Here is a 26,288-nt window from a genome sequence, read left to right as displayed (position 1 = left end):
TATATCAAAATTATTCTTTGCATCCAGTTCCTTGGCCACTGCATCATAGTAACCTATCAGACTGGCTAGACAAGACTGCTCCTTAACAAATCCTTGCTGTGATTGCAGTATAATTGCATGCCTGTCCATATGGTTCTGAATTACTCCTTTAATCAGTGATTCCATTATTTTCCCTAGAACAGATGTTAAGCTAACAGATCTGTAATTACCCATGTTGCCTTTTGGTTCCCCCCCCCTTATGAATTGGGGACACATTTGCATATGTCCAGTCCATAGGGACCTCCCTTGAATCCAAGAATGCTCTCGTAATTATGGTCTTGTTTACCTCCTTTAATGTCTTCCTTAATAGAAATGGATAGATTCCATCCATCCCAGGTGCCTCTTATGTCCACCATCAACATTCTCCTGTACTTTCCTTTCAGTTATAACAAAATCATTTAGCTCCTCATTAGAGTTTGATAAGTGTCTGCCATCACCTTCCCTAAAGAATTCCTCATGTGTGAATGGAGATGCAAAATACCTATTCAGTTTGTCTGGAACCTGAGCAGGGTCGTCAATTAACCCATTGACATCAAGTGGCCCAATGTGATTTAACCCCTTTCTTCTACTGTTAATATAAACATAGAAGTCTCTGCTATTTTTATTTGCATTCTTTGCCATTGACTTCTCATAATCTGACTTAGCTTGCCTAACTTCCTTTGTGACTTGATTACAGACTAATTTATATCTACCATAGGTTCTGCATCACCTGATAATTTATATGCATTCCGTGCACTTTTTTCTCTGCCACCCATCTCAGTAGTTCAACTGACATCCATTTAGGCCTAATCCTTAAACAGTATTTCTTCTTTGTATGACGAGCCTAGTAGTTTCTATGATTATTTCCCTGAATACTTCCCATTTAGAATTCACTGTTGGTAACATCATTACTGGTTCCCACTGCACAGTATTTAAAAACTGTCTGAGACCACTGTAGTTGCCCTTATGAAAACAAAAGCATTTCCCTTTACCCTTGACAGTAGCTATGTCATTAATTAAATACCATTAGTACACTGTTGATTGCTGCCACCCAATGGGTTTTTTACCTGCAGATTCTTAAATGTATGAAGAATCATTGCTGATAACCAGATCAAGAATATTACTTCCTCTTGTTTGCCTCTATAACATGCTGCTGTACAAAAAAAGTCATCCAGGAAATCCACAAAAGTCTTGCTAGTGTGTGAGTGACCAACCCACAAATTCCAGTCAACATCTGGAAAGTTAAAATCCATCATTATGAGGCATTCTGATTTGCTGGCCCACTCGATTTCTCTTTATAGCTGTTTGGTATACTGAAAAATCATTATGCATATAACATAAGATTACTCTCAATTTTGTTTTCGCATTGGTTATATCACACCAAACTAACTCAATGTTGCACTCGTCCCATGTGTCAATTTGATGTACTGCCTTAGATTTAATATTCTTCTTAACTAAGAGCATAACCCCTCCACCTCTCCTGTTCTGTCTGTCCTTCCTGTATATATTGTACTCCTCATATTCAAATTCAGTGTCACTTATGTCTGAGTGACACCATGTTTCCTGCTATTCCTTACAATGTCTGCATTTGATGATTTAATCAGTGCTTAAAATTCATCAAATTTATTTACAATGCTCCTTTCATTAGTGTGCATGCAAGTATACATGCACATGTTCTTACTTTTAGTTACCCTAACACAGCCCGTGTATTTATTTGTTCCATGATGACCCATAGCAGGGCCTGAAGTCCCGGACACTTTGCTTTTTCAGGCTTCTGCATTTGTAAGTAGCAGTGCAAGAATCACTTTCATCTCTGCCTGTGGCTCTAGTTAAGCTATTAGTCTATATCCTCTCAAGCTAGCAGTTTTCTGACCCACCTATCAATGCATCAGAATATATTCTTGCACCCCTTCTATTTAAATGTACTCCATCCCTGTAAAAACAGTTTTTCCTGTTAACAATCACAGACCAAGCTGGGAAATTCTACCACAAGGCTCATGGGGTACAATTTTTCTCAGCTTGGTCTGTGATTGTTAACAGGAGAAACTGTTTTTACAGGGATGGAGTACATTTAAATAGAAGGGGTGCAAGAACATATTCTGATGCATTGATAGGTGGGTCAGAAAACTGCTAGCTTGAGAGGATACAGACTAATAACTTAACTAGAGCCACAGGCAGAGATGAAAGTGATTCTTGCACTGCTACTATTGACAAATGCTGAAACCTGAAAAGCAAAGTGTCCGGGACTTCAGTCCCTACTGTGGGTCATCATGGAACAAATAAATACAGGGCTGTATTTATTTCTACAAATTCATTCTTAAATCACAACTTTTTGCCAACATTGCCCTGTATCTGTTAAGTCCTCAGATCTCCTACTCTTAATACCATTAGTGCCAACGTGTACAACAGTATCACCTTTTGTGCCCTTAAAAGATAATATCTACTCTGCAGTGTCATCTACTTTTACCCCTGGCAGACATACCCTGCTCCTTTTCCACCTATCCTTCTTGCACAACATATTTCCCTGATAATAGAGTCAATGACAATAATCACCTCCTTTGGGACCAGCACATTTGGCCTTGGAGATTTCCACTGTGTTGCCTGGTGCACAAGTGTGAGCTCTGGTATTAGCGGGCAGCTGGGAGCTTGATGGGCCCCCATTTTATTTCCTTCAAGGGCATCTACCCTACTCTTCAAACTCTCATAAACACCCATCAGAATGCAGAGTTGGCACCTAATTTTTACACACTCTCTGTACCTAGCACACACAAAAAGACATCCCCTTTGGCTAGATGATGTCCTATTTCAGAAAAGTCTACAAACATTTCACAAGTTGTACACTTTGTTAGGCTGTGATTTGTTTGAGAATCGCCCCTCTTCAGTTCTCACCTGAGTCTCAGCACTCCCACTACTTTGTGCCTGTTGCTTTGCTGCTCTAGTCTGGTGCATGATTTCCTTTAAATACAATTTAATTGATTAAAAATAATCAAAATTAATAAATTTAATTGATTAATTGATAATACTACACTAAGAAAATAATTCCTAAATGCAATGATACATATCACACTATCAAGTTTTATGATATACCATTACGATCATAGTGTTAACTTAGTTATATCCTTACTAAAAAGCAAAATTTCCTTAGCTAAACACAAAAAGATATATGCCCAACAAGTGATTAGAACCGTCAAGGTAGTTATTTATCACAATTAAAACACTTCTATTCCACCGCACTACTCATTACATACTAAAATACCGATATGTTAGCAGTACGAATAGTAAGTTGTAACTTATAAAATCACTAGCTAAATTTAAATAATAGTGCATGACAGTATTTAGTCTGTCATTTTCTATTTAAAAGAAATATTGAATTTACTATATATATATATATATATATATATATATATTTTTTTTTTTTTTTTTTTTTAAACATTTGTTTTATTAGTTTGCAAGTTCTCAAAGTTACTCCCTTCAAATAATTTGGGTGGAATCTGTATCAGATGCAAACAACCAGTGAGTTGCTTTTTTTCATTTTTTAAAATGATAGTTTTTATTCTCATATGTTTTTAATAATTCTATATCCATATTTTGCCACTGTTTGAGCAAATTTTTTTGATAGAAACAGGAATATGATTAATTTAATTAAAATTATTTTTTAAATTATTGAATTTAAAATGCAAAATTCAGTTTGTGTTATTACTAGGTTATGAAGAAGAATTTTTATTTTGTGTGTGCGCACTTATATTTTTTTCATCTTAGCAATTTAAAAAAATACATCTTTTTAGTTTATATTTTAATTAGAATAATCAACTTTAATAATTCTTATTAAAGGCTTTATTCTGTTATAAGCTATGCCACTTTTTCTAAGCATTTCAACTTTGTTGTGAATAGTGATTTCGTCAGAAATTAAAAAAATATGCAGATTATATCGCGTGCATGTGTGTCATACATCTTGTTGTTTTATACTTTTTTTTTTAAAGTTGACTAGCAGGTGAAATAGCTGGATCCACTTGGCATGATTAAAACAATTGTGATGAAAGAGGAATGTTGAACTACTAGATTTATTCAGAAATGGGCAAGATTTCTTTTTGTCCTAAAATAAGCTGGTACAAAATAATTTTGCTTTTAGTTATCATTGAATGCCAAGCATTAACTAATATTCTTAGATACTTCTCACTGCAAAACCAGTGATATCTTTGTTGTAATTGGATCCAGTTGCCCATATGAAAGAAAACTTCAACTCACATACTTGATACCATTATCAGTTAACATAAATGTTACATACAAGTAAGTCAAATTTCTGTCTCAAAATCTGCACCCTCCATATCAGAACTTCTTTAGAATTCTTGTTAACTTTAATTGCATTTAATTCTGTTCTTAATAACTCATTATGTTTGTTGATTGTATCCTGTAAAATTAGGACAACACAATGTTCTAATTTAAATCCAACTAGAAGTAGCAGAAAGCACATCAAAATTACATTCGTTTAATCAGTACATTGAGACATTCTGTCTGTCTGTCTCTCTCTCTTAAATTCTGCTGATATATTCCCAGCATTATATAAGATCAAAGTTAGAGTAAAGTCACATTAATATCTTTTTCCAATTTGTATAATTTTATTGAAGATCTATTTTTTACACTTTTTAAAAAAATACCCATTTTCTCTGTTAAAGGCATTAAATTAATTTCAAAACACAAGTATACTGTATATATTTGCAAATTAAATGGTAGGAAAGATTTCTTATTCAAAAGCACATTCATTATAACTAAATACAATTGCAATCAGATTATTCTTCATAGCCTCAATTTATAAACTGTCTCAGAAGAGACCAGTCATCTTCACAGTATAGCAACCTGTCTTAAGAATAGAACCCCAACACAGATCCAAAACACTGAAGTACTTGTAACTGTATTTAGTTAACTGAATGTGCCTATATGTGGGTTGTTATAGAAATTCCTCCATTCATCAATGGGATTCAGCCCAAACTTTACCAAATGAGTGACAGGTGACGAAACTATTTGTGTCATGTAGGAAATCCTCTTTTCATCTGAGGATAACAATAAATGAACCAATTAATTGATTCTTTTGGATTGGAGAAGTGCCAATGCATTGCCAATACATAAAGGAGCTTCTAAGAGTGAAGTTGGTAACACCAGACCAGTCAGTCTGATTTCAATGGTAAGAAGCCAGAGAATGGCAGGGAAAATCTTGAGAGGCAATGATAAGAGTGCAATCCAGGGATATTTATATAGATATGGCATTCTGAAGGACACACATGGCTTTGTTATGGGAAAATCTTGTTTAACTAACTTAGTAGGCTATTTTAACAGTTACTCATGATCTGGATGTAGGGAACAATTTTGACATAGTTTATTTGGATTTTAGCAAAGAATTTGACTCAATTCTTCATGAGAGGTTACTGTATAAGTTTGAACAGGTTGGGATTACTGGAAAGATTCTAAGATGGATTGCTGGCCAGCTGCAGGACAGAAGGTTGTCAGTGGATATTCTTCAGATTGGTGTAGTGTCAGGAGTGGGTTCCCCCGAGGATCAGTTCTTGGACCACTGTTGTTTCTTATTTTCATAAATGATATTGATGAGGAGATAAAAGGCATGATGTAAAGATTGGTAGCATTGTTAAATGACACCAGCAAAAGGAAAGAAGGTGATGTAAAAATTTGCAGATGTAAATATTGGTAGAGTCATTAATGATCAGTGCCAAGCAGTACTCCTTCAGAATGATTTTAACAGACTTCAAAGATGGTCAGAGAAGTGGTAGCTATGTTTTAATACTGCTAAATGCAAGATCTTACACTTGTGAATATCAACCCCAAAATAAATTATACACTTGGTGGGGTTGAATTAAAAACAGTGGGGGAAGAAAGGGGGCTGGGAGTTATGATACAGGCAGATATGAAGTTTTCTGAACAATGTAAACCGGCAGCCAGGAAAGCTCATGATGCCCTATCTATTTATCAAACATTATCCCGTAGCAGTATGGAGATCATAATCCCACTGTATAAAGCAATTATAAGACAAAATTTGGAATACTGTGTTCAAGTATAGAGATCTCATCTGAAAAAAGACATCAATCTTCTTGAAAGGATCCAAAGATAGCAACTTGAAGGGTGAAATTGACAAAAGGACAGCCATAGAGGAAAGACTCTGATTATGTGGGCTACAGAGCTTGGCAACCAGACACCTCAGAGGAGACTTGATTGAAATTTGTAAGGCTCTGAGAGGAGTTAGTAAAATGAATGAAGGTAGAATTTTTGCTGTTATAAAGAATTTCAGAAATAGGGGTGATAAATTCGAATTACAAGGGTTGAGGTTTAGATTAGATTATAGGAAGTTTTCTTTTAGCCAGAGAGTCGTTGATTGCTGGAACAAGTTGCCCTCACAGGTAGTTGAGGCTAACAGTTTGAAGAAATTCAGAGGTCAACTGGACGACTACCTATATATATATATATATATCCAATATTTTAAATAAAATAAAATAAAACATAAGCCAGTAGTATGGCAAAAACTGTAGAGCGAAAATTAACATAAAAATAATCCAAATAAACAAACGAACGAAAAGAAAGAATAGATATAAATAGTAGCCCAGAAACCCTTGTATAATTTCGAACTTTAAATCCAATTAACAAAATCTATACAAAATTTAGAATAATGCCAATTACATATTAATTTAGCGGTACCCCCCCGAGAGGTACCAGTTCCGAAAGACGTGAAATATCACCAAAAGAGGGTTAAAGGAACTACCAAACGATATCAAAATAAATTAAAATAAAATAGACTGACCATCATGCCCCATATCGACAGAGGACCACGAGGCCAATAATGGTCATGGAATCGCTGCATTTCAATCGCTATACAAATCGTCGCCATGGTGAAAAGATCGAAGTACCAATTCACCCTCCCTCCTCCGATCGATCCACCAATGCAGAGGATTTGCACGGCGGTGGTCCTTATGCAGCAAAAAATAAATTATAGAACAGACAGCACTCTAGAGCAGAGCCACACCACTGACATACTGTAAGCTGAATCAGCTTATATAGAAGAAAAAAAAGGAAAATAGATGGCGGCACAGGTGTTGCGTTAATATAATTCAATGATAGTATATATTTCGGCTTCATATGGAGGAATTGCAAGTTGCTGCCTCTAATGAATGCTTAATTCTTTATTCATTTTATTATAATTTAACTTTCGTCAACATTTAATATAATTCAATAGTAATGGTCGATATGCTAATTTAGCAATGCCTGTGCCGCCATCTATTTTCCTTTTTTTCCTTCTATATAAGCTGATTCAGCTTACAGTATGTCAGTGGTGTGGCTCTGCTCTAGAGTGCTGTCTGTTCTATAATTTATTTTTCGCTGCATAAGGACCACCGCCGTGCAAATCCTCTGCATTGGTGGATCGATCGGAGGAGGGAGGGTGAATTGGTACTTCGATCTTTTCACCATGGCGACGATTTGTATAGCGATTGAAATGCAGCGATTCCATGACCATTATTGGCCTCGTGGTCCTCTGTCGATATGGGGCATGATGGTCAGTCTATTTTATTTTAATTTATTTTGATATCGTTTGGTAGTTCCTTTAACCCTCTTTTGGTGATATTTCACGTCTTTCGGAACTGGTACCTCTCGGGGGGGTACCGCTAAATTAATATGTAATTGGCATTATTCTAAATTTTGTATAGATTTTGTTAATTGGATTTAAAGTTCGAAATTATACAAGGGTTTCTGGGCTACTATTTATATCTATTCTTTCTTTTCGTTCGTTTGTTTATTTGGGTTATTTTTATGTTAATTTTCGCTCTACAGTTTTTGCCATACTACTGGCTTATGTTTTATTTTATTTAATTTAAAATATTGGATGTATTTCAGCTTCATATGGAGGAATTGCATGTCGCTGCCTCTAATGAATGCTTAATTATTTATTCACTTTATTATAATTTAACTTATGTTAATATTTAATATAATTCAATGATTGTGTGTGTGTGTGTGTGTGTGTGTGTGTGTGTGTGTGAGTGAGTGAGTGAGTGAGTGAGGGTAGCATATAATTTCTATTTTCTTTATCTGTTTTTTTTTTTTTTTTTTTGTGCAGCCAAAGCCTATGGCTTCCTTTCACTATATGGTGACTACTATTACTCTTATTAAATATATGTAGAGCCTGTGTTTTTAGCTTTTGAGATCTGTATACTCTAAGAAAAACCCAGAAAAAAAATAAATCCATAAAAATAGACAATAGTAAATTGTCCAAACCAAAAACTAGGTAAACAGTGGAATCTAACAGACAGGGAGACCAGTGAAAAATGGACCAATAAAACAATTATAAAGCATCCAACTGCAGGGATATTGTTACTTCAGGTTTATCTGAAAAGATTCATTATTCACAAGGAAAATGATGAAAAAACCCAAGAAAAGGGCAAATAAAACTCTTCAAACTCACACTGACCTGTTGTCAGTCAGTAGTCAGGGTGATAATTTAAAATGGGACAAGCCTGACTGGTCAAATGGTACAAATGTAAACAAATAGTAGTAAAACATCCAATTACAGCAATGCCAATACAGCTGGGATACTGTTAATGCAAGCTTACTGACAGTCACACTTTTTTTTTTTTTTTCTCCAGTTGAATTTGTGCATTGAGTGCTGCTGGTGCTATTCTTATTTATCAAGTTTTAGTTTTGGTTTAATTTTTAGAGTAGCTACTTTTTCTAAGAGCTTCAGCACTGTTCAGGATGACATGGAAGAGAAAATTAAAGGCCCTGTTAGTTTTAGATAAATTTAAAGTCATTCATGCTGTAGAAAAGGGTGGTGAGACATTTAAGCTAAAGAACACAACATCTTAGTCTACTAGTTCCAAGTAGCAGCTAGATCAAGCATTACATATAACTCAAGACAGCACATAAGGACTTTTCTGGTAAAGTCCTTGATCAGCAGCATAGAAGAATGGAGTATTTTGCAGCCGAAGTAGAATCTCTTGAGTGGTGTTCATGATGTTTTTGTTTGGGTCAGTATTTCAAGTAATTGCTTCATGTAGCTTTGACAAGAATATCATTAAAAAATATGATTTAGCAATTGGAGACCTAGAAGGAACATATGGATTTTAGTTGGAGAATTTGAAGAGTTTAAGGTGGATGATTATTTTAGTACTACAGCAACACCAACTCCAGAAGAGCTACTGGTCAGAGCAACTGACCACCAAACAAAATGAAGGTTTTGTTACTAATGATGAAAGTTAAAGTTAAGAGGGGACACATTCTGCCTCCTAAATAAGAGGCAGAATGCATCTCTTATTAGGAGGCACACTCTCAGAAATGCATTCAACTTATTAGAGAACATTAATGGCTTGCAATAATGTTGATAATGAAACAGCAGTTGCATATATTATCTGTGCTCTAAGTACACGTAAGACATCAGCTGTATATATGATATTGGAGTTTTCTGTAATTAGATTAATTTATTAGTTTATTTTCATGTTTCCTTTAATATTCATACTGTAATTCTGTTTTTATCAGTTTGTGATACTAGTTACAACTTTTCATTTCAATAATATTGTTATTAAACAAAGCTTAAATTAAAGAGAGAGGCATAAAAAAATTCATTCTTCATTTTGACATTTTTAGTAAACTTCATTATTACAGACCTCTTTATTACAGAACTTGAAGGTTTAGGTCCCTTGAACTTTGTAATAATGTGACTCGACTACATAGGCCAGTGTATGATCAAGTGGGTTTTTTTTTTGGTCAAAAAAGAAAAAAATCCTTTAAATAGGACCGTGATTATTTGTGAAAAGGCTGAACATTTGTTAAAGATCTTAAATAATGAAGGATTTAAAGCAAGTAATATGTGGATAGTAACTTCCAAAAAAAGCATTTTTTAAAACAACTGTGGAGAAAGTGTAGATGTTAGCTATGAGATCAGTGGCACAAACTTAATTCTAAAAAATTGCAAGCAGATGAGATAGGTTGTTTTATTGGGTTAAAACTCATAAAAAGATAACTTTTAAAGACTATTGTTGTCATAGTATTGATATTGGAGTTTCTGTCTCTCTCACGGTAACTTGGGATTTTTTTTTTTTTTTTTTTTTGGCTGGTGCAGCATAAGCCTCAGGCTTTCTTGCACCATATAGCTAATAATAATAGTAGTAGCAGTAGTAAGTGTAACAAACGTGTAAATCTCCTTCTGGGCGGGGACATGAATAGAACAGAGAAAATGTCCACTCTGGTGACTGGAAAATGAAAATCTTTGAAGTAGCATTAAATTTTCTTGTTTAAAAACCCTCTGACATGTTGCAAATAGTAAGGATTGGGTGACAGCTAAATTTTTTTTTTAAATGGCTGTTGAAATTAAATATGGCAAATAAAGAAAAAAATAATAATTTGTAATTGCACAGCTTGCAGCATTATTACATTAACTGCCTGTTTCAGTGAAAATTCTGGTGCCAAAACATCATATCAAAGCTTTTATCCCTTGAACTGAGGAATTATTCAGAACTTGAAAAAAATAAATAAATAAAAAATAAGCATACTGAAGGCTATGAAAATAGCAAGCAAAGCACAGAATGCTATTATTGAAAACATAATTGCAAATTGTTTCAGATTAGCTGAATTTTGTATAACAAGTTTTGTTATAGAAGGTGAGAAGAATTTCAATGTTCCAGGCAGTAGTCAGAATGCTGTCATTTCAGTTTTGATCATAAATGAAGCAGTTTCATTTGAAAAGTTTATAAATCTTGATTTCAGTATTAAAATTGATGAATTGTATTTAACTATTACAGAGATAGCTTCCCATATAGAAAATGAGAACAAAAAGTAAGTGAAATAGAAAATGATGACAATGCAGAAGGCATTAGTGTTTCTACCTCGACTCTTTTGAAGGCAGTAGATGTACAGCATCAACTTATTGAAGGTCTTCCAACTGCAACAGAATATAATTTCTCTGCAATGAATTATATTGATAACATTAGGGAATGGGAATCAATAAAGAAAATGCTTAATACTCTTCTTACTGACCATTTTAAATAAAGCAAAGTGCATAAGTTTGTTTTAATTTTTGATAAACTTAGATTTATAAAACTTTTTTAATTTAGCTAAAATATTTGAGTGGTAAAACAATGTATTAATAAGGCCTGCTGTGTTTTTGCATTTTTGTTTTTATGGTAACTTGCTTTTCATAGAAAAGCAATAAATTTTGAGAAGTTGAGTTTTTGATAACTCGTTGTTTTTCTTCTCCCTTCATCTTCTAGTTTTTGAGAGTTACTATTCTAAAATTTGAGATTTATGTTACTTACATAAGTTATAGTATAGCTAATTTAAACAATTATTGATTAACTGGTGCTTATTTCATTAGCAGTCGCTGTTAGTATTTACGAGATAATAGTAAATAATGACTTTAAAAAAAAAATTGCATGAACTAACAAAATCTATCAAATGTTTTAAGTTTTGAAAACAGTTATAATTCTAATATAACAATTATTGGATGTCAAAACAGTGCATTATATTTGGAACATTATATTAATGTCTGTAGAATTTTTTTTTTATTGGGTTGATTATTTCTTTTCTTGCATGATTGACTGTGAGCAGTTAAACAGTAGCATCTATGAAAGAAGCTATAAACTGCCATGACTTTTGATTGATTTTCTCCATTGTGACTACAGGTAAAATGATTTTATTGCTTCTAATGCAAATTTAAAAATATCCCTGAAAGGTGGACAGAGTTTCGGTGTTTCAGGCAGAAAGTTTTCTCAGTAGGGTATGAAAAAGTGCTGGGGTCATTTTCTCCCTTATGTGCCTTTTGTCAGTTAATAATTTAATTTGATGGTTTAATTGCCATATAATCAACTACTGGAAAAATACATAAAGTACCTTAAGCTTCAATAGGTTAAATACAATAAATATACTACACTAAACATTAATGAAGTTATACAAATGATAAATACAAAAAAAGTAAAAAATTTAATTTACATTAATCAGTTATAAATTTCTTAGTGATTATTCTACAGAGCAACAATCTGCCATTTGCCCTATTTTTCTAAATTATTCCCAGTGAGAACAACTCATTTTCCCTTATATGCACTATTATGTTGACAAAATACATCTTTCTGTAGATGCCATCCTTCCATTTTTCTTTTTTAATTCACCTGTTACTTTATCCTTTTACACTTAGCTTTTCTTTTTTAACTAACCTTAAATAATTAAAAAATGTATATTTAATAGAAGCCTGGTTTCATGTAAAGAATCCTTTACTTCTCTCCAGGATGGAGATTTCATCTCAGGGCCATAACTTTCTTTCACTCCATAGAGTTAGAAGAACATACATTAATAAAGTACTGCTATTATAATAATTTTTTTTTTTATTATTCAGTCATTGTAAATTCAAAGAGACTGCTCATTGATTTATAAAATCTTTTGCATACTAGGAATTAATTTAAGTGACATAAATCAATATATGTGCATTAGTTATGCTTTTATTACTGCCTTGAACATACTGTTAATGCATTTGTAAAAATTTTGAAAATTGTAGAGTTTTTTTAATATCAGAAATATGCTTTTGTGGAGCCTTTATTATTTTAATAAGAGCTTTTTTAAATTTTTTTTTAGAAATCTTATTGTCCTAACCACTCCAGAAGACACACTGACAGTATCTTGCCCAACACCTAATGAGAAGGTAATAATATATACTAATAGGACAATGCAGTAATATTTATATGTGCATGTACTTATTTTTTAATATATATTTTTATCTAAATATCTTATTTTTAAATAAGTTAATTTACTTATTTATTTTAATCTATTCTCGAACTACTCTATAAATTTGAGAAAGCCATGCTAAAATATCAGATGCATAAACTTCCATGTTTGGTTTAATATGTAGCTACTTACATTGCTGTCCCCAAAAAATTCTCACTAAATAGAAGTATTTTGTTTCAGAAATGCTTCTGTATTATAATAGGAGTACTGAAATTAAAATATGGTATGCACTATATATATGTACATAAATATAGATATAATAAAGTAGTGTGGTAATAATAATTATGCATTTAGTAATTCTGTTAAAAAATTGTATTTTATAAATTGCATGTTTGATAAGTTATTTTCAACTTTAAACTTTGCCTTGTTTAGGTATTAGTTGATGCCAATGCTATTAATACATCTGCCATTCATCAAATTGGCCATATTAAAACAGGAAGAGTGGTCATTCTATCCTCTTTTACTGAAGAAAGGCGATTAGCAGAAGATGCTCTAGAGAAATGTACTTTGCTTTCCTACTTGTGTTTTGAGTAGGTAGACAACCAGTGCTTTAATGCAATGATGTTCACCTATGCCCTAGCATAGCTGAATATCATTACAGATGAGATACGCCCTTAAGTGTTGCATATTTACCACTGTGGATAGAGGTAATTTTGAGATGATGCTGCAACTGCTAACCATTCCAAATGTATAAAAGGGTGGTTTGAGGAACACAAGGAAAACCACAAGCATCTGCTCTGGTCAGCCCAATCCCTTGGTCTCAATCCCAATGAGCACCTGTGGGATGAACTAAATGGTGTGCTCATACTAGACAATAACTTATCCTTCCAACCATATCTCAAATTCTTAAGACAAAAGATCAGAAACTACTCTGCCATGGTAGCTAGGGTCACAAGGCGAGACTGGGGTCTCAAAAAGCGTTTTCACATCACTATAGAAATTGAGGACAGTTTTTTTACATAAATCATCCAGTATTCTTTTGTCACTTTCCAACAAGGTGCACAACATGGCATGACACCACATTGTTTCAGAGCAGTGATTTTGGCAAAAAAGTAGTCCAACATACTATTAGCTCATGGCACTAATAGTGGCCAGGCAGTGTGTATATAATAGAAGAAACACTCCACCTATGAATGTTGGCCTGCTGCTAGAAGCCATTAATTTTTGAAATCAGTTATATTTTCTAATAATTCAAATTTAATATTGCTTGCAAAATTTTAAGTAACATTGCTTAATGTTTTCTTTCAGACAGAATGGGTATGTGCTCTGAATCAAGCCATTAGAAAGATTTTAGATGGACATAGCAAATCTTTGGAAGATATATTAAGTCAACACAACCAGAACCATAGGCTTTCTCCTCCACTTGCACGTCATGCTACTTACACGTTCATCAAAAATCCCTTGTATAAAGATGCCATCTACACAGGAATGTGGTTGTGTGGAAAGTTACATGGACAGTGAGTATATCTATATTCTGTAGTTTGCAGTTACAAAAATACTTCCATTACATTCACAAAAGTCATAACCTAGGAATATAAAATAATTTAATGGAAAACAGGAAATACACTTTTGTATAGGTAATTTAAAAATACATTTAATCATTAGTAATATTTAAATGTAAAATAATAAGAAAACAACTGGAGTAATATTAACAAGAATCTAATCTGTTCTAATTATCATATAGTATAATGTAATGCAACTGATGTATATAATGGCATTGTATAGTAGATGGGCTAAACTTGAAGCTGTAATATATAGACAATTATAAATAAGTTTTGTCAAATAATAATAATATATCATAATTAATTGAGAAAAATCATAGAGGTCAGAATGGGTTACATCAAAATAGGAATCATAAAATCCATACAGCAAAGCTATGGGAGGAATACAGAAAGTGAAACTGGGTTGCATAAGATATTCCAGGGAACTTCCTTTCTCCTTCAGTGATTGTAGAAAATGCACATAATTCCATAAAGAAGCCTCTATAGGAGTCTGAAGGATCATTGCAGTTATGGATTTCAGTGTATTATTAGTGTTTTCCTTTACATCATGCACTTTCTTCTGTTCACTGAAGAAAGAGAAATTTTTCAAGAACATCTGGATAGATATATAGTTCAGTTTGAGAGATGTTTTCCCTTCCCCAAGGCTTTTTCCATTCTTCAGTAAATAACCTTAATTTTATTGTTATTAAATAGTTAAAAATATAAATTATTTGCATGAATATGTATACTATAAAAGTATTATATTATATTTCTTCAAATATAATACATAATACAGTATAACTTCAGATGTATAAACAAAATTGTATGTAATTTTTTTTAGAGGAGAAATGACATGGTTAGATGGTCGTAAATATACTGGAAAATTTAAACACAGTCTGCAAAATGGGGAGGGAATTTATACTGCTGGCATTGGAGACCAGTGTGTGATTTATGAAGGTATATGGAAAGATGGCAAAATGAATGGATTAGGCACAATAAGGTGAGATATTTTTATTTTCTCTCTCTCTCTCTCTCCCCCCCCCCACACACTTAGTTTAATACATTGATGTTTAAAGAATCATTTCATTGGCTAACTTTTATATACTGACTTAGATTTTGGACTGGTCTTGACCACATTGATTTTTAATTTCTGAATTTATAGTGACTAATGATCATTATAAGCCATATAAACTATTTGATAATGCCTTGCTTTAGATTTTGTTATTTGTGTTAATTTTTTTGTAATTTCATAGTTGGATGTAAATATACAAATTTTACTTTGCTTTAAATGTTTCTTATATTCTAAACACAGTCCAACCCAGTGGATACAGCAACTTTAGCATGTTTGATTTGACAGGCCATAATCCCAAGCTGTGTTTCTGTCTCAGCTATGACACACTAACTGCTATAAAGACTCTCTTCTATCCCCCCTCCATGTTTATGTGCACCATACCATAACATGCTGCACTTTATTCATATGAACTAAACTGCTGCTCATTATTTTATTATTTCATTATTAGGTATAATGAAATAAAGTATTATTTCATTATACATAAAGTATTATTTCATTATCAATAAAGTAAGGTATTAGGTACTGCTCATTATTAGGTATTTTATTTTAAATAGTTCTCATTTTATTTTAAGGGTTTCAGATGTCATTAAAGGGATGAAAAATAATCATCCCTTTATGACATCTTTATTTTGGAGAATCAGTAAAAAAAAATCACATGGTGTAAAGTCAGATGAATATAGAATGTGTTTGAAAGGTATTCAGGAATTGTTGCATAATGAGCAAAGGAGCTTGGCAGGGAGTAATTTAACAATTTTAATTTGCCTGCAGGTCACATCTCTTCCTTGCATCTCACAGGTACTTAATGATTTCTGAGTACATGCTGTTATTAACAGTATTACGTCCTGGTATAGATCCATAATGAATTTATACTTTTATAATCAGAAAAACAATTCTAGTATTACTTTATCTTTAGACACGTCAATCAGAATTTTGTTCTTCTGTGGAGACTTTACATGCAGAGGAATAACATTGTCTGTGGGATAATGATAATGCTCATGTCATCTCCTGTCAAAATTTTTTTATTAGAAATCCTGTATTCTGGTCACAAATTTCATTAAGTTCTGCAAGTTCATCTAATCTGTTATTAAAAACTTGAACAAAGAAATTGCAAAGAATTTGTTTAAAATATCAGATTATGCTTGGAAACTATCTAAGATTTTGTAACTTAAAGCTCTATCTCCAGTTCTTATAAGGGGAATTCAAAAAAGTAGTAGTTGTGATAGAAAGATAATTTTTTTTTTTTTTTTTTTTTGTTTGATACCTTAATCTCTACAGCAACCACACAAATTATAGTTTCGATCTCACAATTCATTTTTTATTTTTCTTCTTCTTTGCAGTGCTGAATAAAGTGTCATAATGCATAAAGTGGAATACAGATCAGTAATTAGATTCCTCTTTCCTCAAGGCGAAACACCCAAAACAATCCATGAAGAAATGGTTGCTCTTTATAGAGAAGACTTCCCAGGTTAGTGTCGCTGCACATTGGTATACACAATTCAAATGTGGAAGAACCTCAGGGTTGACGAAGAAATCCCAGGATGCCCAGCATCTACTGTAACAAAAGAGTGTTGCAAAAATTGAGGCATTAATCCTGGAAGATCACCATATTAGCATCAAAGAACTAGCTACAGAGCTCCAAATTAATGTAGGGTCTGTGGAGAATATCATCCATCAAAAGTGTCTGCTAGATGGGTTCCCAGACTTATGACCTCTTACCAGAAGAAGGAAAGGACACAATGTGCAGATGAAATGTTGTTGATGTGCCAGGAAAAGCAAGAGGATTTTTTTTTTTTTCACAGCTAGTCGCCATAGGTGAAATTTGGATCTCTCATTATGAACCTGAAACTGAACAAATGTCAAAACAATGGAAGCATGCAGAATCACCACCTCCTAAAAAGGCTAAGGTGCAACCAAATTCTGGCAAGGAGATGCTGTCCGTTTTTTGAGATTAGCATGGTATAATACTAACAGATTACCTTCAAAAGGGCTGTACTGTGATGGCAAAGCATTATTCCAACATCCACATAAAGCTGTGTGCTACTATAAAAGAAAAAAGGGGAACGTTGTCAATAGGTGTGCACCTGCCACATGCTGCAGGGAGCATGCCCATGAATGTGGGTTTGAAATATTATCGCATCCTGCTCTTTACCCCGATCTTGCATCCTCAGATTTCTTCCTCTTTCCTGCCCTGAAGTCCTATCTTTCTGGAAAAAAACTTTGCTGCTGATGATGATAAGTTGATTTCTGGCTTAAGGGAAAATCAGAGGACTGCTACAAAACTGGCCTGCAGAAGTGTAGTGAGAGGTGGCAGAAATGTGTCATTTTGTCTGGTCACTGTTTAAAAAGTGTAATACATGATACATGTAGTTTGTTTTAACCTTCTATCACAACTACTTCTGGGTAAATACAAATCTTTTTTGAACCCCTTTGTATTTAACAGCGATCCCAAATAATGCTTCTAACGTGAGAGATGAGTTTGTCATTTGTTGACATTCAAAGTCTTTTAGCCTTCCATCATTCTCAGCATATATATTTTTGCAGTTCAAATATCCTATCCCTTTATAAAGCATTTTTCACTTAAATGCTTCAACAATCATTTCTAGACTATGATCCTGATTTCTTCAATAGAAAGCAGAATTTTATCAATCTTTGTTCAAAGAGAACACTAAAAAATTGTGATAAAAATCCCTTACACAATAAAATAAAGGCAATTATTTGATGTTCAGATATTTTTAACAAATTCAGTTCTGGAAATTTTTGATCCTACCTTGTATAATGCACCAACTTGGAGATTACACACAGGATCACTACAAAGTTTTTACTCTGGTACTTTAAAAGTTAGAGGCATCAATACTTAGATATCTAAATAAAATATGCATAAAAATAAACTTTATATTAGTTAATGCAAACTAGATATAAATTAGTCTGTAATTAAGTCACAAAGGAGGTTAGGCAGGCTAAGGCAGATTATGAGAAGTCTCTGGTAAAGAATGAAAAGAAAAACAGCAAAGACTATGCTCATATTAACATTAGAAGGAAGGGGTTGAATCACATTGGGCCGCTTGATGTTTATGGGTTAACTGCTGATGACCATGCTCAGGTTGTGGACAAATTGAATAGGTATTTTGCATCTCCATTCACATGAGGAATTAGGTAAGGGGATGCCAGAGGTTTATCAAACTCTAATGAAGAGCTAAGTAACTGTGATAACTGAAAGGAAAGTGGAGGAGAAATTGTTAAGGATGGACATAAAGGCACCTATAATTGATGGAATCTATCCAATAATATTAAGAGAGGCAGCAAAGGAGGTAAGCAAACCCTTGGCCATAATTATGAGAGCATCATTTTGATCTCCTTTATGAATATATCCCCAATTCATAAAGACCTATTAGCTTAGCATCTGTTCCAGGGAAAATAATGGAATCACTAGTTAAAGAAGTAATGCATGACCATTTGGATGGGCATGCAATCATACTTCAATCACGGCATGGATTTATCAAGGGGTGGTCTTGTTTAACCAATCTGATAGGTTACTATGGTACAGTGACCAAGTACAGTGGAACTGGATACAAAAAATAATTTTGATATATACTTGTACTTCAGGAAGGCTTTTGCACATAAGACTGCTGTACAAACTGAAACTGGAGCAATGTGGCATTAAGGACAAGTTACTGCTATGGATAAAGGGATGGTTAAGTGAAAGAAGACAGCAAGTGGTTATCAATGGGCACTGCACTTCAGGGACTGATGTTATTAGTGGAGTTCCTCAGGGTTCCATGCTGGGTCCATTGTTGTTTTTAATATTAATGATAGTGATGAAGGTATATCAGGCTTAATGTCTAGTTTGCAGATGATACAAAGGTTGGCAGGATTGTTAATGACAGTATGCTACTGCAACAGGATCTAGAAAAGTTAGGCCGACGGGCTTGAGAGTGGCAACTTGAAGTTTAACATTGACAAATGCAAAGTACTGAATGTGGGTAGCAGTAACCTCATAGTAATGTACCAACTGTGTGGTGCTACACTCAGGGTAGTGGGTAAAAAAGATGTGGGTGTAATTGTGCAGTCATATATGAAGTTTTCTGAGCAGTGCAGACATGCTGCCAGGACAGCTCATGGGATTTTCTCAATATATAGACACTTTGCTAGCAGGGTTAAGGAAATGATTATCCCTTTGTTTGACCAGGGTTAAGCCACATCTAGAATACTGTGTACAGGTCTGGAGTCCTTACTTTAGGAAGGATGTTGATCTGCTGGATTGGGTGCAGAGGACAGTTGGGTTGGTGAAGAGAACAAAAGGGTGCTCTTACCTAGAAAGGATTCAGTTCTGCAAATTGCAGTGTCTTGAGACCAGGCACCCGCGGGGAGCTCTGATTGAGGTGTTTAAAGCCATCAATAGATTAAGTAAGTTGAGTGCTAATGGTATCCTTCCACTTGTTGAGACTGCATACACATGAGAGCATAAATTCAAGTTCAGGAAGGATGTTTGCATGATTGATGTGTGGAAGTTTACCTTCAGCCAACAGATGGTTGATTGTTGGAACCGGCTTACATCTGTCGTGGAAGTGGGTGGGTTGAATAAATTCAAGGGAGAATTAGACAAATTCTTGGAGACTACAAGTTGGTGAACTGTTTTTTTTTGCTGTTGCTATATAAGCTTGCTTTCTTTCATCATTTGCCATTACTATTACTAAATTGTTTGGTATTGAAAAAAAATTCAGTTTTTTTTTTTTTTTTTTTTTTGTTTCACAGGGTTTGAATATTGACCTTTTGTAATGCAGTTTTTTTTTTTTGTACAAAAAATACAGGAATAATGAATTAATGAAAGATTTGACAATGATTTCACAAATGTTTTGGATAAAATATTCAATCAAATTATAACCCTCAAAATATCAGACGTATCCAATGTTATGGTCTTCTGTTGTTAAGGATCTTATTTTTGATGTTGAAGAATCTGTTGGGCATTCCAACATGTAAGTAATCTATGGAGCTTTGACTGCCTTACTCATCAGTGCAAAATTTGATGACAGTGCAAACTTTTTTTTTTTGATAACAAATGGACCATTATCAGTACACATCCTAAAAATGTTATTCTGATTATATAAAAAAAACTTCTTCTAGATGATAATGTTTTAGAAAGTTGAGCAGTCATCACATGCAATCTTTACAATTTTGAAGTGTGCTCTTACATTTGTACTGGTTAGTCCTTGTTATTTTAATGAGATTACAAACAAATATTCATATATGACATTGACATTTTTGAGTCATTAATTATGACCTGTGGTGGGGAGGGGAAAACTTTCATCAGGATAAAGCACCTGTCCATTTTGCCACTGTATGTGAAATTTTAAATGAGGTCATTCAGTCAAGTGCCTGATATATTCTGACTGTTGTGAAGACCTAAAACACACTGAACATATTGCAAGGTTATTTAAGCATATCTACAATAAAACTTATCTTGGATGCACTATGTGAGATATGTTTCTACACAGGGTGGCATTTAATAAAAATAAACACTTCACTGCATATGAAAGAAGACTATAAGACTTGAAGACATTTAATGAGCAGCAAATAGACTATAATTATAGAAATAATTTAAAATTAAAACTTTAATTATATATACAGCACACTGCACATTCTGTTCTTACTCTAGAGATCATCTTTGATGGGGGTGATAAACAATAATTTGAAATAAAATTTAGATCATCAAACAAAAGAGAAACAAAGAATGAAGACTGTCCTAAAGCAGTGGGTAGCCCCAGTGTTGAAACTAGGTGGGTGCACAGGTACGGGGTGCAAAATTCAATAATAAAAAAAAATATTAAACAGTGTTTTTAATAATTAAATAAAAGCCAGAAAAGTATCACTATTATAATTAGATTATTTAGTGATTTTTATCTATATAATATTAGTGTAGATACACCATAGACAACTCTTAAGAAACTACGAAGTAATAGCCTTGAAATGGTGCCATCTGGGTGATGGTACCAACTCACTGAGAATAAGTAACAATAGTCTTCTCTATTAGTGAAGTGTTACTTATTCGAGGTAGTGCAATATCATGGCAACTCGTTGTGAAGGCAGATCACAATATGAGAAACAGAGCAAATGATGCCTACTACAACAACTACTTTGTAGTTTCTTAAGAGTTGTCTGTGGTGTATCTACACCGATATTATATAGATAATAAACTGTTAACTCTTAGTGTATTATGCCTTGTGCATTTAGTAATTTTTAAATTTTAGTGATTTTATATATATAAAATTTTATATATACAATGGAACTTCTCTATTAAGAACTTCTATTTAACGAATTTCTCTATATTACGAATTTTTTCGCGAAACATTGCACCTTGAAACGAAATTACATGTAAAATTAACCCCATATAACGAAGTGTTAGTCCCTCTATAACGAATTTTTAAAAACTTAGTAAAAGCATTTTTGAAGATTTTCAAGCATTTACTACTAAACAGCTGCTCAAATATACTGCCTCCTTCCTTCCAAAATTGCACATTAGCATCTGGAATTAAATAATCATGAACACTGGTGACCATTGACACCCGTAGGGAGGGTCTTTGTGTCATTTTTGTTACCATTATTAAACCAAATGGTTTTTTTCTTAAAAGTGGTCGCAAACTTTACAATAAGTGTTTCATTTTTGTTACTGTTATAAAACCAAATGGGTTTTCTTAAAAGTGGTCGTAAACTTTACAATAAATAAGGTAGATTTGTAAATTGATGTTGGCTCAGGGGAAAATGAAATTCGCTGCGGTAAACCTTTAGCATACTGCGGTGGCAATACATGGAATGCTACCATAGTCGGTTTTTAGTAATGCCTACTGAGTGATATTCGCTTCTCACCTCAATTGTACCACGTGGCCTTCATGTCAATCATTATATGATATGTCTGTTTTCGTCTAACTGGACTCCCAGTAGATGGTTTTCACGGTTTGTTTGTTTTTTTTTTTTCTGAAAAGTAACATACAGCATACATTAATCATAAATTTTTTTTCGTGTATATATGAATGAAAGCAGAATAAAAGAAATTCACAAAGTTGTATATTTCTTCAAAGGGAGTGATACTGTTAAATTGGCAAGCGAACATCATTGAGTAGGCGGTACCTGTACTAACAACTCACTATATGGCCAGCACAGCGAAGTTTGTGGTGTATGTATCGGCAAGAGCTGCAGTCCATTAATTTTTACAATTGTGAAAACAATGTCAAAGAGAGAGTGTTTAAGTAGTAATGATAAAGCAAAGATTGTTGTGATATTGACCAGGGTTTTAAGAAAAAAGATGTTGCGGAGAAATATGGCATATCTGCAAGCAGTTTATCTACGATTTAAAAAAAAAATCGAGAATCAATTTTAAATGCAGTTGAAGGAGGAGCAGACAAGAAGCGAATTAAGTTGTGTATATACGAAGATGTTGATAAAGCTGTTCTAAAATGGGTGCAAATGATACAGGCACTTTCGTATCCAGGTGGGAAGGAGCAGCAGTGCGTACACACGCTTCTTGATTAGACTGGGGTTCGAGCCCGTCACCACCAAATACGGAGGATGCAGAGAGGTCAGGGAATGACCACCGCATATTCAGAGCAATATGGCCTTAGTTGCTAATGCTTCTAAAAACCAAATAACAAACAAACAGCAAATGATACGTGAAAAGAATATCCCAATATCGGGCCTAATAATTAAGCAACAAGCTCTGAAATTTGCACAGTCCTTTGGACATACAGAATTTAATGTGAGCACTGGGTGGCTAGATAAATTTAAGAAGCGCCACAGAATTGTGGAAAAGGTTATTTGTGGAGAAAGTGTTAATGTAAGCGAAGAAGATTGCAACAGTTGGGGAAACAATACCTTAAAGAAGATTTTGGAAGAATATGAGTGTAAGGATGTTTTTAATGCTGACGAAATGGGTTTATTCTTTAAATGTTTACCGAATAGAACACTTGCTTTTAAGGATGATAAATGTTTTAGCGGAAAGCAAAGAAAGAATCACTGTGCTAGTTGGAGCAAATATGACAGGAAGTGAAAAATTGACTTTTAGTCATCAGAATATCAAAAAACCCAAGATGTTTTAGAGGCACAAAATCTTTGGAAGTTGACTATACCTTTAATAAAAAAAGCATGGATTATAAGTGATATTTTTGAAGAAGGATATTAAAACTAGACAAGCATATAACAAAAGAAAAAAGGAAAATCGTGTTGGTAACTGACTAGTGTCTGGCACATCCTGCCAGTATTTCTGCCAAACTTAAAAGTGCGAAGTTGTTTTTACCACCAAACGTAACATCAAAACTCCAGCCAATGGACCAAGGCATTATTAAAAATTTTAAATTTCATTATCGAAAGAGAATAATAACGAAGATTGTCAATGCGTTATCAGAAAATAGAAACTTGGAGGTTACAATTAACCTTAGAGATTGCATCTCTGAACTGGCAAAAGTTTGGACAAACGATGTCACTGAATACACTATTCAAAATTGTTTTTCGAAAGTGGGATTTGCATTGAATACAGAAGTCGAACAATGACTGGACGAACAAGATGAATTGCCCCTTTCCCAACTGAAAAACTTTTGGACGTTATTAGAATTGTCTGGAAACATCGAAAATGAAATAACAATGGATAGTTATGTTTATGTAGATCACAGCAGAACATCCAAATGAAGATGAAATACTGCTGAACAGTGTTAGACACGACCATGAACACGAAGAAATTAACAATGACGCTGAAGAGACGCATCAGAACAACCCGTAGAAAAGCCAACTCGCGAAGAAATGATTAACACTTTTAAAACGGTTCGTATGGGTCTACAGTTTTGTGAAAATGTTCCTGATAATGTTTTTAATGCTCTGAACAAATGTGAGGCTTTTTTTGAGAATCAGACAATTTTTTAATTGTACTGTGCAAACGAAAATTACAGATTTTTTTTTTTTTTTTTAATTTATGATATTTACTGGCGAAAATTGTGTAAACATAATTTAAATAAGTATGTTTTTGAAATAAAATACATTAAAAATAAATGTAGATTCGTTTTCATTTTCTAATTAGATAACAATTTCTAATAAAAAAGATATTCTCTGTATAACAATTTCTCTATAACGAATTTTTTCGCCGGATTTATCAAATTCGTTATAGGGAAGTTCGACTGTGTGTGTGTGTGTGTGTGTGTGTGTGTGTGTGTGTGTGTGTGTGTGTATATAATTTTTTTATTTTTAATAAAATAGTTTGCTAACTGATTCAGTGCTTTACTTTTGTGATACTTTAGCCATTCCACCTGTTCAAAAATCTGTTGTCCAGTACCAAAACTAGCCATTCTTGCACAGGGTGCAAGAATGGCTAGTTTGTGGTACTGCACAACCAACAAGTATGGATAGGGCAGAGGAAATGCTGGCTTCCTGTTGACTGGAAACTACCTGGTTGTTCTACATCACTCTGTCAGTGATATGCACCAACGTGCAGAAACCAGTGATATCTGCACTCACAAAGTAGAAAAAATTGCAAGAATATACTGTCAATATAGTTTTTTCTCATATGTAGTGAACTGTTTATTTTTACATAATTTACTAAACTTGTGTTTGCAGCAAATGCAATTTTATTTAGTATTTCTATTTTCGTTTTTTGCTGAATCAATTTTTTATTTTCTGCTTAGATATCCTAATGGTGATATATATAAGGGTTGCTTTAAAGATGGTTTACGTCATGGTCATGGTGTTCTTAAACTTGGACAGTTTTTATCATCTGCTGCAAGCATGTTTATAGGAGAATGGGCCAATAATCGTCGTCAAGGCTATGGAGTAATGGATGATATTCTCTCAGGTTTGTCATACAAAATTTACTACATACAGAAATTTCTACGGGTATCCTAATATACAGAAATTTATCTATATGTACATTATTTTATATTTCACTCAGTAATAAGTAATTTTATTCATGATTTTTATCCTTTTTAAGGCTTCAAATAATCATGTTTTTAAGATATAAATTATAAATGCTATTTTTGTAGTTATAACAAAAATAATTAATTTAAAATGTAAAACTTGACATGGGGAAATTTTATCTTTTATATTGTCTATTCTTTAAAACATAACTGTAATTAAATAACTATGATTAAAAGCATTACAAACAAACAATACAAAAAATAAATAAATAATTATATGCCAGGGCTTTTGGGAACTTTTCCCCTTCTTCAATGGCATTTCAAGGAACAAAAGTGTCAACGATGTAGCAGTGCAAAACTGCTCTGCTAAAATCACACAACATTTATGCTTTGTTTATTTATACAAACAATTATACTTTGTTTTATTTTTGGTGCTAATAACTCTACATTTTCATGGTCATTCGGTCATTGAGTTGCAAGCAGTATGCTGAAATCATCAAAAACTGCATAATCAGCTATGTAAAAACAGACCATTGCTTTTCATTGTTTGGGGGAAAATGTAAATTAAGTCCTCCAAAGAAAGCATTAACACTGAGTGTTAGTGATATGCTGACCATATTGGCAAACAAACTAGTATATACCAACATTTTTAGTTTTTTTTTTCTAAACCATACACATTAAACTGGTGGACCACATGCTGCCTACCATTTTTTTTTGTGCACCTCCAAGTTTTGTCAACTTTTACAGGTTCACAATGTTAAACTGTTAAAGGAAGCAATGGTAATGATGATATTTGAAGAAAATGCACATATAAAATCTTAATATAAAGTTCATAAATCTTATTAATCAAGAGGTGATGTATTTTTGTGTGGGGGGGGGGATAGTACACTCAACATTGTTAAGAATTCAAGGATGTTGGTATTCTGATATGGTCTGATATGAATTTCTCAATAGTATATTAAAGTTACAATGGAATACTGGTAATGGTATACAGGTAATTACTCCACTGTATAAATCAGTGGTCATTATATCTTGAATGTTCTTGTTTATACTGCAGTACAACCACCAGGT

At 33.4% G+C, this 26,288-nt stretch overlaps 1 protein-coding gene across 2 annotated transcripts in view; it reads left to right on the top strand.

The window, feature by feature from the left end:
- Nucleotides 1-26,288, top strand: part of Als2 (Amyotrophic lateral sclerosis 2) — a 177,543-nt gene that overhangs the window by 81,705 nt on the left and 69,550 nt on the right. For both annotated transcript variants that reach the window (XM_090372668.1, XM_090372667.1), the window contains exons 11-15: nt 3,464-3,531; nt 12,628-12,694; nt 14,026-14,234; nt 15,100-15,258; nt 24,990-25,156. In XM_090372668.1, coding sequence (XP_090228794.1) covers nt 3,464-3,531; nt 12,628-12,694; nt 14,026-14,234; nt 15,100-15,258; nt 24,990-25,156 — 670 coding nt within the window. The remainder of the gene's footprint in view (nt 1-3,463; nt 3,532-12,627; nt 12,695-14,025; nt 14,235-15,099; nt 15,259-24,989; nt 25,157-26,288) is intronic.

This window comes from Mastigoproctus giganteus, chromosome 4, assembly GCF_048544385.1.
Source record: "Mastigoproctus giganteus isolate SK-2022 chromosome 4, ASM4854438v1, whole genome shotgun sequence".
Lineage (NCBI taxonomy): Eukaryota > Metazoa > Arthropoda > Arachnida > Uropygi > Thelyphonidae > Mastigoproctus > Mastigoproctus giganteus.
Note: the sequence above shows the minus strand (reverse complement) of the source record. Positions and strands in the feature narration are given on the sequence as shown.